This window comes from Leucopleurus acutus (assembly GCF_964270905.1).
Source record: "Leucopleurus acutus genome assembly, chromosome: 2".
NCBI lineage: Eukaryota > Metazoa > Chordata > Mammalia > Artiodactyla > Delphinidae > Leucopleurus > Leucopleurus acutus.
Window position 1 is genome coordinate 169433275 of NC_139143.1, and position 13281 is coordinate 169446555.

Here is a 13281-nt window from a genome sequence, read left to right on the forward strand (position 1 = left end):
GAGATCGGTGGTTTAGTTACATCAGAAGCACCTGAGAAATGCAATTCACTGGGTCTGGGAAGGATCCTGGGAATCTGCATTTTCTTTCGAACCACCTTAACCAAACTATCGACAGTTTGCAGGTAACGGAAGGAAGTGTAAAACAGAGAGTGACCTGCAGATGCATGTGAATGAGGATTCTGCTTAGTGCCCTGCAGATCCTAGCTGCCCTTGGGGTCCTGTAGGGGCACCTCCCTTCCTGGCTCTCCTCTTCCCCACCTGTTGGGGTCCTGTTCTTCCCGACCCCCAGGACGGCCCCAAAGGCATCCTCATCTTGGACCCCAAAGCTTTACCTTCGCTTAGCTTAAGTTCCCCCCAAAGCAGATCCTGAGACATGAACTTGGGTACAGGTTGTTTATTTGGGAGGTGGTCCCAGGAAGTAGAGTGAGCAGGGAAGTGAGGCAGAGAAGGGATAAAAGCCAATAAAAATGTGCAGTGAGAGAAGACGGAGGAGGGAGTGACTCATTCTGTGGCAGAGAAGAGAGGGGGATGGTGGGGGGAGGGAGAGAGATTGGCAACGGCCTGGAAAAGGTGTCAAGAAACAGATTTTGAAGGACCTTAAATGCCCAGCTAAATTTGAATTTTCATCTAGAGGTGATATAAGGCCAACAGAAGCTGTTTTTCCTTGGGAAGCGTGATAGAGCACGTCCTTCTCGCTAAACACCCACATCCCACCCCTTGGAGTCATTCCATCCCCAGGTGGAGTCAGGTGATGTGTGCTCCTTTTCTCTCTCTTGTCCGTGTGTCTGGAGACAAAGGATGTGGAAATGATGATGGGCTACCAAGAGAGAGGCAGCTTTGGGGAGGTCCTGTCTAGCGCTGGGCTGCGTCACAGGAGAGAAACAGACCCTTGTGTTGAGCCATTGTGATCCGAGGGCTTGCTTGTTGCAGTAACTTGGCCTCTTCTATGCTGATTAATACAAGAAGGCACTGTGAAAGCAGTAAGCATGGATGCGGCACTCAATACCTTTCGTTCTCCACCATCCTCTGACATCGGCATTGAGATCCCCACTTTATAGACATAGAACTGAAGAGCAGAAAAGTGAGGGGATTCATCTGATGTCAACAGAGCTGGCAGGTGACAGAACGGGGGCTCAAACCCAGCTCTGTCTGATTCCAAAACTTTTTCACTTCATAGGATTCCTCAATGTCTGGCATGAGCACCACTGACAGAAAGCAAGATAATTTCGGTGATACGTGGAAGAAAAAGTTAAGTTTAATTAGTTTTGAATTTATTTGAAGGCATTTTGGAATAAGTATGTCATCGGTACATCAAACCAGCGATTTCACGGCTGTTGTTTCAAATAAGAAAGAGGAGAAATTTTTGTCCAAAAGTGAGTTGGTTTAATGTTAGAAAGATTAATTCAAAAAAGAGTAAAGGTATATGTGGATCCAGCAAACGGTGATGATGGTTTGGAAGGTCTAGGGGACAGGCAGCCCTGGACTGCCCTGCATCGAGAGATACCCAGGTTTGCTCTTCAGGAAAAGAGCTGAGCTTGGGGCACAGGAGGGGGAGTCCTGTGTGCTTTCTCCTGACCCACACTGTGCCCAGGGGCCTCTCAATGGATCACAAAACCTCTCTCTTGGATAAAACACTAAAGCATTTAAGTTTCTGGAAACCCGAGGTGTGTGAAAACAAGGAGGGAACAGGGGGAGCCCTTCACGGCTGCCTGGTGTCTCGGGAGCTGCCTTAATGGAGGCCCCTCAACGCGGTTTTTCTCCTTGGCTAATACCGGCCACACTGTTCCCGATTTTGATTCCTGGGGTAAAATGTTTCACATTTTCAAAACACAAATATTTATTTTCTTTCCTCAATGTATATACTCAACTTCCAGGTCTCCTCCCCACCAAGCCCCCACTCCCACTATGGAATGTTAAAGCTGCCCCTTTGGGGGGAACCCATCTCTGTTCCTGAAAACTTACCTGTAGCAGTTTCTGTGGCTCTGTTAATGAGCGAAGTGACACAGAAAAGGCGCTTCTGTTCCTCTGAGGAGCCCATAGACCTGCCATTCAGAGACAGAGCTGAAAGAGCTGTTTCATGGGCCCAGCTGCTGCCCTGGCCAAGAGGGCTTTGTACCCTGAGCTCCAGACACAGTTCTGTCCACTGGGGAGAGGGGTGGTGGGCTAGGAGACTCCAGCTCACGTTCTGCTCGTCTACCTTCAGCAGGGGAGTGGGGGGCGGGCACTGTGCCTCTCTCGCCATTGGTCACCATCACCAACCCCAGCCTGACCTTTGATGGTTAACATGGAAATGGACCCAGTTCATCATTACTTCCTTCTTTTAATTCATTTCTTCATTTGCTCACCAGATACCCTGTGATAGGCACCAAGCTGGGTCTGGGGGGTTTACTGGTGATGAGACAGAGAAGCTGCCTGCTGGGAGGGAGCTGACATCCTCTGGGGCAAGGGTGGGGGTGGGGGCCAGATACCACATTCATAACACAATTTGGGGAAGTGATAAGGGCCACAATGACCACACCCTGTGGCATCTCTGGAGAAGAGAATTAGACTTTCAAGTTGCAGAGAAGAAAAGAAATCCATTTCAACTGGTTTTTGGAACTGGGGAGGACTGTGAATTGTGAAAAAATGAAATGAAAATGGGAAAACTCAGAGGGAAATGCTTTTAACTTCCTTGCTCTCTAAATAGGGGCAAAGGGGAATGAGACCTGATTTCTAAGCTTGGCTCTGCCCCTAAACAGGCTGGGTGGCTTCAGGCAAGTCACGAACCCCTCTGGGCCTCAGTTTCCTCATCTGACAAATGGGCTAATATAGTTGGATCTGCTGACCTCACCGGTTTGTTGGGGGAACAAAGGAGACAGGGTGATAGAGCGAGTGACTGTGCCGTGTCACACGTGGAAGGGACTGTTATCATCATCACCGCTGAAGATTGTGACAATATTTGTTGGATCAGCTGTGCCCGGCAATCACTTTTTAAAAAGCATCTGTACACTTCCTTTTATTGAGGTATAATTTATACAGAGTGAAGTCACAGGCCTTAAGTATTAGCGATTATACCTCCCCAAAGATGATAACCTTTCAGTCCCCAATCTCCGCTTCCGTCCTCTCATCGACTCCTCACAGGGTTCCAGTGAGGCGGGCAAGACAAGAGCTACCGTTCCCTTATCATCTTGTATGGCAACAAGCTGAGGCTCAGAGAGGCTAAGTCACCAGCTCCAGGTCACACAGCTGGTGAGCAGCAGAAGTGCATTTGAACGTGGTTCTCTCAGATGGCCAAGCCCATGCTCTCTCTGCTCTATCCCATCAACTACTGGACCCAGATGCAATGGTGGGGACCCTTCCTGATTATACTCCTTTACTTACAAGCCTTATTTTTGCCTCCTCTGTGCAGACCCTGGGCTGGTCCCAGACGCAGAGATGAATCAATCAGACACTTACCCACTCATGGATGAAATGGTCAAGGCACGGAAGCACAGGGAGGGGGTCCTAACCCCAGAGGAGCCACGGGAGAGGTGGGCATGGAGAAGGCCCCGCCACTAAGCTTTACCCGTGCAAGCAGGGTGGCTGAGAATACTGGTTTGGGGACCTTTCCTGGCACCGACACTGAGCTGCACTTTAGACAAGTTACTTCAAAACTGTTTTTCAGTTCCTCACCTGGGAAGTGAGAGTAATAATATTGGTTGCCTCACAGGGCTGTCAAGAGAATTCAGTGAGATGGTTCATATAAATCTGCTCTTCCAATCAACCCCTCCCGGTGTTTCCAGGTGAGGAATCTGAGGCACAGAGAGGTGAAGTAACCTGCCTACAGTCACACAGGCAGTACAAAGCCAACCCAGGTCACCTGGCTCCTAAGTCTGAGCTTTCAACCACCTTCCCTACTGCCCCCCACATACTAGGGGCTCGGGTACATGTTCGCCCCGATATGACCTTGCAAGATGGTTAGGCAGAGAGTGATCGGGAGGAAAGGGCATTATGGGTAGATGGTCCTGCGTATACAAAGGCTTGAGGAGAGCTCAGAATCCAGGCGCGGCTGGAGAGCAGGGCGTGTGTGGAGAGGCAGCGGAGGCCAACGGGGAGACTGGGGTTGGAACGGTAGGGGCGAGAAAAGCGTGGCTGCGGGATGAGGGTGCGGGCAGTGCAGGGGAGCGAGGCCGCTGCACTCAGGTCTCCCTGGGCTGGGAGTGGCAACTTCGGGCCAGCGCAGGCTCTGCGCCCTGGAGGAGCCACCCTCCACCCACCTGAGATTTCCTGGATTCCAGCTGCAGCTCCTGCAGGCAAAGGAGCCCTTGTGGTCAGAGGGGCCTCCGGAGCCCAGGCCGGGCGGCTCCCTCCCTCCCTGGCACACACACCTCCATTCAGCCCGGCCCCGCCCCCCGAAGGGGGCCGCCCCACGTCAGTGGGGGGCCGTCTGGGCAGGCAGCGAGCTTGATAAGACCTGGCCCCCACTGGTCCCCACCACTGTGCCGATACTGCCCGCGCTGCCAGAACCATGAGGGCACTCTGTGGCCCCTGCCTCGTGCTCTGCGGCCTGCTGCTGCTGCAGGTCCCACGCGTACCTGGCCTTGCGCCCCTGTCCAGAGGTGAGGGGGCCCATGTGAGGTGGGGGACACCGGGCACCGAGACAGACAGAGGCTAAGTGAGATCCAGGATGGGGAGAGGGGCAGGGAGGCAGGGGTGGCCTACAGGAGCAGACAGAGGTGGTGACAGTCACAAGGGCTAGGGCAGGGTGACCCTGTCTGTCCAGGGACATGAGTGGGGTTCTCTGAGCCTCTCTCTGGGCTTTGCAGCTCCCAGGTTGTCCTCAGGGACCACGCAAACTGCAGGGCCCTCGGTCTTCTGGGTCACCAAGGGCAGACGCTACCCAGAGAGCCTGCTGACATCTGGGGCTGCACCAGGCCCAGGGCTGAGCTCACGGCTCTCCAATAAGTGCAGACGTGGGGGTGGCCAAGAAGGGGTTACCCCTTCCACCAGCCCTTCCAGCAGATTCCCGATTGGCCTCCCCATGGGCTGTACCCCTCTGAGTTTCAGCCTTGGACACAGAATCCTAGAATGCCCAACTCCTCCTGTACAGATGGGGAAAAAGAGGCCAGAGAGGAGAGGACCTGTCTAAGACCACAGAGCGAGAAAGCCTCAGCCCCTGGGCTCCTGGTCCACTGCCAGTTCCCTCACCCTCTCTGGGCCTCAGTTTACCCATTTGTAGCCTCAGCTAGTGGAGACTGGGGAGCCAGCGGCAAGGTGATTTCTGAGGTCCCTTGAGGACCTCTGACGCCCGGGCCTAGGGCACTGTGGCTGGGGGCTGGGACAGTCCCGCACACCTTGCCTTTCCTGATTCTTCTTCCTGCATCCCTGTTTGGGAGCGGCTCAGACTCAGTGTGGGACGGAGGGCGCTGGCCTTTGTACGAAGTCCCACCAGTCTGCAGGTCCAGGCTGGTGATAACACCAGGCATTAGGCCTATTCTTCCCTCCAGACAGATGAGAAAAGTGAAGCTTCAAAGGTGCAATGATCTGCCCAGGGCCACAGAGTGGCTGAGCTGGGCTTCGGACCCCTGTCTACCTCACTCGGGCTCTGTGTACCACCCAGCACATGGTGCTGCCTCCCAGGCTGTCTGGGAAGACATCGCTCCTTGGGGGTGTGTCTTGGGGGCCCACTTGGTCAGGCTGCCAAGGTGGCCAGTAGGAACTCCTGCCTGTTCTCCTGCTCTTGGACACCAGCTGGCAGATCGAGGCAAACTGGGTCTGCTTTGCTGATTTGCTTTAATGCTCAGATGAAAGAGGCCATGTTGACAGGTGCTGCGTTGGCCTTCAAGGCCGCGCCCGCCCGAGGGCCCACGCTCAGGGCCCTCCTGCCCAGCCAGGGGAAAGAGCTGCCCCTTGTTGGCGGTAGCCACTCTGGGCTGAAATCTGAGACACGAAGGCTGTCTTCTCCTTTGCTGCCCCCTGAACACCCTGCATGCCCAGCCCTGTGCTGGCACCCTACGTGCCTTTTTGCTTGTCCTCAAAGGATCCTGTAAGGGACCACCTGCTCATTGTACAGAAAGGAAACTGAGGCTCAGAGAGGTGAGGGCGCCATTCGAGCCTCTGTCTTTCCCACGGGCTGAGCAACCTCTGGCAAGTTGATTGCTCCAGTGTCCCCACGCTGATGATAGGACCCAGCCAGCCCGGTTCATGTCTGGTCTACTCTGCCTGGGGCCTCACGTCCAGACCTAAGTAGCTGCTGGTGCGCTGCTCCTTTGTCTTGAGTGTCTCTGGTCCATCCTCCTGACCTTTGCCGCCTCCCAGGGCACCTCTGCCGGACCCGGCCCATAGACCTGGTGTTCGTCATCGACAGCTCACGCAGCGTGCGGCCAGTGGAGTTTGAGAAGGTGAAGGTGTTCCTGTCCCAGGTCATCGAGTCACTGGACGTGGGGCCCAATGCCACCCGCGTGGGCGTGGTCAACTACGCCAGCTCCGTGAAGCAGGAGTTCCCGCTGCGGGCCCACGGTTCCAAGGCCATGCTGCTGCAGGCCGTGCGCCGCATCCAGCCGCTGTCCACAGGCACCATGACGGGCCTGGCCATCCAGTTCGCCATCACCAAGGCCTTAAGTGATGCTGAGGGCGGTCGCCCCAGCTCACCGGACATCAGCAAGGTGGGGACTCACGGGAACGTGGCAGCAGGTGACAGTGAAGAGCTAGGTTTTCAGTGCCAGGAGCCTAGGCCTCTGGAGGGGAAGAGATTGTGCAAGGCTGCTCCCCAGGGGCCCCAGAGTAATGATATTAAAAATAATGCTGCCCCTTCCGGGCTTCTTACCATGAATCGTCTCATGTGGGCCTCACTACACCCCCTTTATCCAGATGAAAGAACAGGGGCTCAGGAAGGTGAGCTGTGCCTCATGGAGCTGCATTTCTAACCCAGGCCTGTCAGATCACCAAGACCCAATCCAAGGGGTTGGGCATCTGGGCCAGGGGTGGGGACTCAGGAATCAGAAGCAGACCCAGGTCAGAAGGAGAAAAGCAGCTAAGGGGGCTGGATGCCGAGTCTCAGACTCCAGCAGAGCTGTGAGGACCCAACTTCAGGGCGGGCTCCGGCAGGGGGTGATGAGGGCCAGGCTCAGCGCCAGGGTCCCCTCCTGTTGCCCTTTCTGGGGTACGGCACACAGGTGCCTTGTGGGAGGGGAAGAGTGTTTTCCTCTTAGGAAAGGGCAGGTAGTATCTTGGGGAATGGAGGGAGAAAAGGCAGCATCTTCCTTCATTCCTTGGGCATCAATGTGGGAACAGCCTCCTTCCCAGGGCATACGGGAGAAAATGTCCAGACCGGAGGAAAAACTGCCATTCCGTAGCCTCTGCCTCCCTCTGGTGGCCAAAGGGTAGAACTGTACGGTGTTGCGCGCAGGCTGGGCCTGACTGTCAGAGGCTCTCGTTTGACAGGGGAGAGGAGGCGCTGCCCTCAGGCGGTCATGCCCGAGGGAAGAGACACCCAGAGCCCATAGTCAGATGAGAGAACAGCTCAGCCACGTCTCTCAGTCAGAGAAAACCTGTTGCCTCCTCCGCTATCCAGGTTCTTTTCCCTAGGCCCAAACCCTGGTGTTGGTGAGGGGCCAGATCCACCTGCTGCCGACTAGCTGTGTGACCTGGGTTAGCCACTCCGCCCTTCTGGGTCAACCTCCTCTTATGCCAACCATCCTAAGGGTTTACTGGAGGGCCAAGCGGCTGACCCAGCGCGGGGAGGGAGGCCGGGTCCTCACACAGGCCCCGCGTGTGTATCGCAGGTGGTCATCGTGGTGACGGACGGGAGGCCCCAGGACAGCGTGCGGGACGTGTCTGCGAGGGCCAGGGCCAGTGGCATCGAGCTGTTCGCCATCGGCGTAGGCCGTGTGGACAAGGCCACGCTGCAGCAGATCGCCAGCGAGCCTCAGGACGAGCACGTGGACTACGTGGAGAGCTACAGCGTCATCGAGAAGCTGTCCAAGAAGTTCCAGGAGGCCTTCTGCTGTGCGTGGGGCGGGGGATGGACCAGGCTGGGAGGGGTGCTGGGGGAGTGAGGGGTGTGTGGGTGTGGGTACCGGTGTCTGGGCGGGGCCAGAAAAGGGGCGTGGCTTAGAGCGCAGCGTGGGGGCGGGGCCTGGGCTGGAGGTGCCCTATACGGGGGCAGGGACTGAGACAGAGCCAACCTCGGGGGCGGGGCCAGGGCTCAGAGCCGCCTGATCTGGGGGCTGTCCCCTGCCTGGGGTTAAGGGAGTTGGGGAAAAGCGATACCAAAAAGAAGTCCTTTTCGTGGTAGAGTACTGGCAGGGACCAAGGAGGGGCCAGAAGCCAGTAAGGGGAGGGCCTAAAAAAACCTGTGCTATTTGGACAGGGGTGGGGGTGTGGGGGAGTGTGTGTGTGTGGGGGTAGCGGGGGGTAGAGGGGGTGGGGGTGTGTGGGGGGTGTGGGGTATTGGGGTGCCAGAGTCTTCTGTGATGTGGAAGGGTCTGAGGGGCCTGGGCATTGGGCAGGAGAAAGTTCAGAGTCTTTTGCAGAGGAGAGGTGGGTCTTGGGCACGGGGCGGGCCTAGGAAGAGTCTGAATCTGACTGTGAGAATTCCATGCATAGTACCATGCTCAGTACATGGTATCTAACAAGTATTCGTTGAGCATCTTCTTTGTGCTGTGTTCACTGCTGCACGTGTTGTTCTAGACACTTGGAATACAAAAGTGAACAAAGGGGATTAAAGGCCCCGCCTCTTTGGCCTCTACATTTTTAGCGAGAAGTTTTAGCTTATTATCCGCAATATCATCTTCTCCGGGGATGTCAGCCCTGCTGCAGTGATTCTGGCCCTGGGCTGAGGGTCTGGGACCCCATCCAGTCGGGGGCCTCAGTTTCCTTGAGCGTGTTGAGGGGCCATCCTTGCCAAGATGTCCGAGGCCCCGTGACCATGAGATTCTGAGTCTCCTCTTGTCCCCACAGTGGTGTCAGACCTGTGCGCCACAGGCGACCATGACTGCGAGCAGATGTGCCTCAGCTCCCCGGGCTCCTACACCTGCGCCTGCCGCGAGGGCTTCACCCTGAACAGTGATGGCAAGACCTGCAATGGTCAGTGGGCCAGACACAGGCAAGCCTGGGGAAGGTGGCGGGCAGGGGACGGGGCCTTGGCCCCTCCCCAGGAAGCCCACCTGAGCCTCTCTGTACTTGGCCTCTGGACCAATCTGCAATAGATGCCTTCTGGAGTTTGGCATCAGCAGAAGTTCTCTTCTCACTACCGTCCCTCCTTCTGTCACAGTGGGTGGTAGGTTTAATATGGTGGAAGGAGTTACATAGTCTTGAGTGCACATCTTGGTGCCACTACTTCTGAGCTGTCTGATTTAACAGCTTTTAGAGCTTCGGGTTTCAATGCTGTAACATGGGGGCCAGGAACTTAGGCTTCACAGAGGAAGTTTTGAGGACCAAATGGGATGATTCTCCGTACAGATCTTGGGTGTGGTGCGTACCCAGCCAGTGGCTGTGATGAATGACTATGAACTTGAGCATCACTCCCCTGCCTTCCTATCCTGCCCGCCCCCCTCAGGCTGCAGCGGTGGAGGTGGCAGTTCGGCTACTGACCTGGTTTTCCTAATTGATGGATCCAAGAGTGTGCGGCCAGAGAACTTTGAGCTGGTGAAGAAGTTCATCAACCAGATTGTGGACACGCTGGATGTGTCGGACAAGCTGGCCCAAGTGGGACTGGTACAGTACTCAAGCTCTGTGCGCCAGGAGTTCCCACTGGGCCGCTTCCACACCAAGAAGGACATCAAGGCAGCTGTGCGGAACATGTCCTACATGGAGAAGGGCACCATGACCGGGGCTGCCCTCAAGTACCTCATCGACAATTCCTTCAGTGTGTCCAGCGGGGCCAGGCCTGGTGCCCAGAAGGTGGGCATTGTCTTCACTGATGGTCGGAGCCAGGACTACATTAATGATGCTGCCAAGAAAGCCAAGGACCTTGGTAGGTGCTGTCTGAACCCTGAACACCACCAGTGGCCAAGGGTACACATGGAACAGCTCAACTATAGTTTATCTTATGTCTGTTCTGATGAGTGCCCTAAACCCAGATTCAGTGTGAATGAGGAGGGATTGGTTTGTCCAGCTCTTTTTTATACTAATGAGAAAACTGAGGTCCCAGAAAAGTAAGTGGCTGGCTTAATGGTCCTTTGGTAGGTGAGGCTTGGAACTTTTATAGTTGAATGTTCCCAAGAACATACCAACTGTTGGCAGGCAACCCCACTTTGGGACAAGCCTGAGTTTTATCACCTATTAAGTGAGAATAATAATAACCACCAGATGGATGGTTATTAGGGTTACATGAGATTGCAAAGTTCCCAGTACAGTCAGTACAAGTCTGATATATGGTAGAAGCTCAGCAGATGTTGATTTCCTCAATCATTGTACCTGCAATTCCAGCATCTGCCACCAGGAGGTGTCTGCTGTTGATTGCCTGGGGATTCCCCGGGAGGCTCAGTTATGGCTGCCTGTCCCCCTGGCCACTGCTACTCATCTTGTTCCTCTTGGCAGGCTTTAAGATGTTTGCTGTGGGTGTGGGCAACGCTGTGGAGGATGAGCTGAGGGAAATTGCCTCGGAGCCCGTGGCAGAGCACTATTTCTACACGGCTGACTTCAAGACCATCAACCAGATTGGCAAGAAGTTGCAGAAGAAGATCTGCATGGGTGAGTGAGGCCAGAAATTGTGTTGATGGGAGGAGCAGGTGGGGCTCTGGGGTGTGTGTGTGTGTGTGTGTGTGTGTGTGTGTGTGTGTGTGTGTAACCATCCTGGACTGGATGTGGGTGGGGAAAACGGGAGCTGGGGTGGCATCATGAGTTGGCAGAATCAGGAGGAAGGCTGGCCTGTCAGACTTTAACAACCAGCAACTGTATATTGAATGCTCTTACACATGTGGCACTCTTCTCAGTGCACTCCAAATATGAATCATTTAATCCTATTTGGTAGGAATATTGTTATGTCCATTTTACAGACAGGAAAGCCAAGGTCAGAGGGGTGGAACCACTTAATAACTGGAGGAACCAGGATTTGAACCGTGCTTCCTCCCCTGATCCTCCCCGGTGACCTTGCCAGCTGGTTCCCAGTGGTAAAGAGTATGGATTCCAGAGCCAGATACACCTGGGTTTGCATGTTTGTTGACACTAACTAGCTGTTGGCCATAGGACAAGTTGTTTTCCTTCTCAAGTTCTTCATTTGTAAAATGGGGTTAATGACTTCAACCCCAAAGAATCGGGGTGAGGAGTCACCATGATGACCTAGAGGCCCCTGATGACAGTGTCTTTGCATAGTAGGTGACCAGCGTGGGGAAGCTAATATTGGAGTTCTTTATCAGGGCTTTGAGGGAGCAGGAAGACATTCAGGGGTCGTCCCCCCTCCATCATTCCTAGGAGCTCTGTCTTAAGAATTTCACATGTCTCTCTGCCTTCTCGCATCTCCTAGGCCCCACACTCCCCCAAGACACCCTAGTCCTGGCCCTGGGCAGTGACCCACCTGACCCACCTTTCTGGCAGGCAACCGCTTACCATCCTCTTTCTCTTTCCCTACTTTCTGTCCACCCCAGAGGAAGACCTGTGTGCCTGTGAGTCCATCGTGAAATTCCGGACCAAAGTGGAGGGGCTGCTGCAGGCCCTGACCAGGAAGCATATCCTTTTCCAGAGGCTGCTGCAGGGAGGGGGAGGGGGAGGGGGAGGGGGGGAGGGGGACGGGGGAGGGGAGGGGGAGGGGGAGGGGAGGGGAGGGGAGGTCCCTGTCAGGAGAGGAGAAAGCCGTGCCCCTTGTGTGGTGTGATCGGGGCAGGCTCCTCCTTGCCTGCCTCCTGCTGAAGACAGGCTGGATCCTGGCCAGGTAGGCTGGCCCCGGCTTTGATACTGACCCTGCCAAAGCACAGGCAGGAACCAAGCTCTAGACTGGACACACACAGAGTCCTGGACACGCTCAGGAAAACATGGTGCCCATGGACTTCCATTGCTCAAGCTCTCGGTGACATGACTACCCACCAGTCTCCACTCAGATGGGGCTGGAGCCCTCGCAGTTCCCCTGGCTCAGGCAGAACTAGGTGGGGACCCAGCAGGCCTAAACCTGCAACTGGACAGCGCTGGGCTTTCCGGGCTCACTGTAACTGCTTGCTTGTTTTTGGAAAGCACCATTCCGAGGGCTGTGGATGGATAAGTTTTGACATTGGGGGGAACACACGCTATGAGGGGGAAGTGAGAGAAAGTCCTGGAAGGGGGGCCCTGAGTGCAGGTGCCACCCCGTCACTGCCCTGCTCTGGCCAACCTGCATATCTCCTTAACTCCCAGTCCACTGGAAGCTGTGAGTAAGCGGCTGGCCATCCTGGAGAACAGAATCGTCTAAGGCTACCTGTCCCCCACGACCTCTCCATCTCCCTGCCCCCAGTGCAGCTCACAGAGCCCAGTGTGTGTCCCCTAGAGCCTGAGTTTAGTGTAGCTTTGCCATTTCAGCGAGGCGGGCTTGGGAAGGGTGGGGCACCGGGGCGGCACCAGGTCTCTCCCTCTCCCACCCTGCGAGCTTGGGGGGAGTGCGTGTTTGAGTGCGTGTGCAGGGAGTGTGTGCATGTTTGGGAGTGTGTGTGTGAGTGTGTGTGTGTGCGCGCGCCTGAGGCTGGGTGTGTGTCTGAGAGCATGAGTGAGAACACGGGTGAGTGTGGGAGGAACTGCGTTTGCATTTTTTTAATCAAAAGCTTAATATATTCCCATATGTTTTAGTTCACCCTTTCTTGACTGAGAGCGCTGTAATCTCTTTTCTGATTTCTCTATTCCCCTTCAAAAAACCATTAAATGTGACTTAACTTAAGCACTGACTGGGGCCAGTGGCAGTGTGGTTATTTGGGGAGCAGGAAGAAGGACCGTGAGGGTGGTGGGCGATGGGGATGGTCGCAGGATGGCAATAGTGGTGGTAACGGGGATGAGGGCCACTGCTCCCAACCTGGCTCACGTTTGTTCTGCCTTTTCAGTTACAAATTCCTTGATGAGGTCTCATTTCATCCTCCCAGCAACCTTACCCAGAACAGACCTGAGTTGTCCCCATTTTACAGATGGGAAAGCTGAGTTCCTGAGTGATAAGATGACTTGCTCGGCAGTGAGTCGGTTGGAGAGACAGGGCTTGAATCCAGGACTGTGGATTCAAAAGGCACCAGATAGGGCCATCCGCCATTCATTCAGTCATTTATTCATGCAGACAGCAAACACAGAGCACGTGCCCTGTGTCAGGCGGTGGGGGGATGGTGGCCTATGGGACAAATACTCTCCCATTTCTTGTTTTTTTTTTTTTGCGGT

General features: G+C 55.1%; 1 protein-coding gene across 1 annotated transcript; it reads left to right on the forward strand.

Annotated features, from left to right (window-relative positions):
* Positions 1-4486: 4486 nt before the first annotated feature.
* On the forward strand, positions 4487-12340 carry MATN1 (matrilin 1; the record flags this gene model as incomplete). The annotated part of the gene is made up of 8 exons (XM_082834013.1): positions 4487-4577; positions 6277-6623; positions 7743-7965; positions 8920-9045; positions 9518-9934; positions 10501-10653; positions 11547-11622; positions 12286-12340. 8 exons carry the CDS (start codon positions 4487-4489, stop codon positions 12338-12340), a joined length of 1488 nt encoding a protein of 495 aa, XP_082690139.1.
* Between the last annotated feature and the right edge of the window lie 941 nt (positions 12341-13281).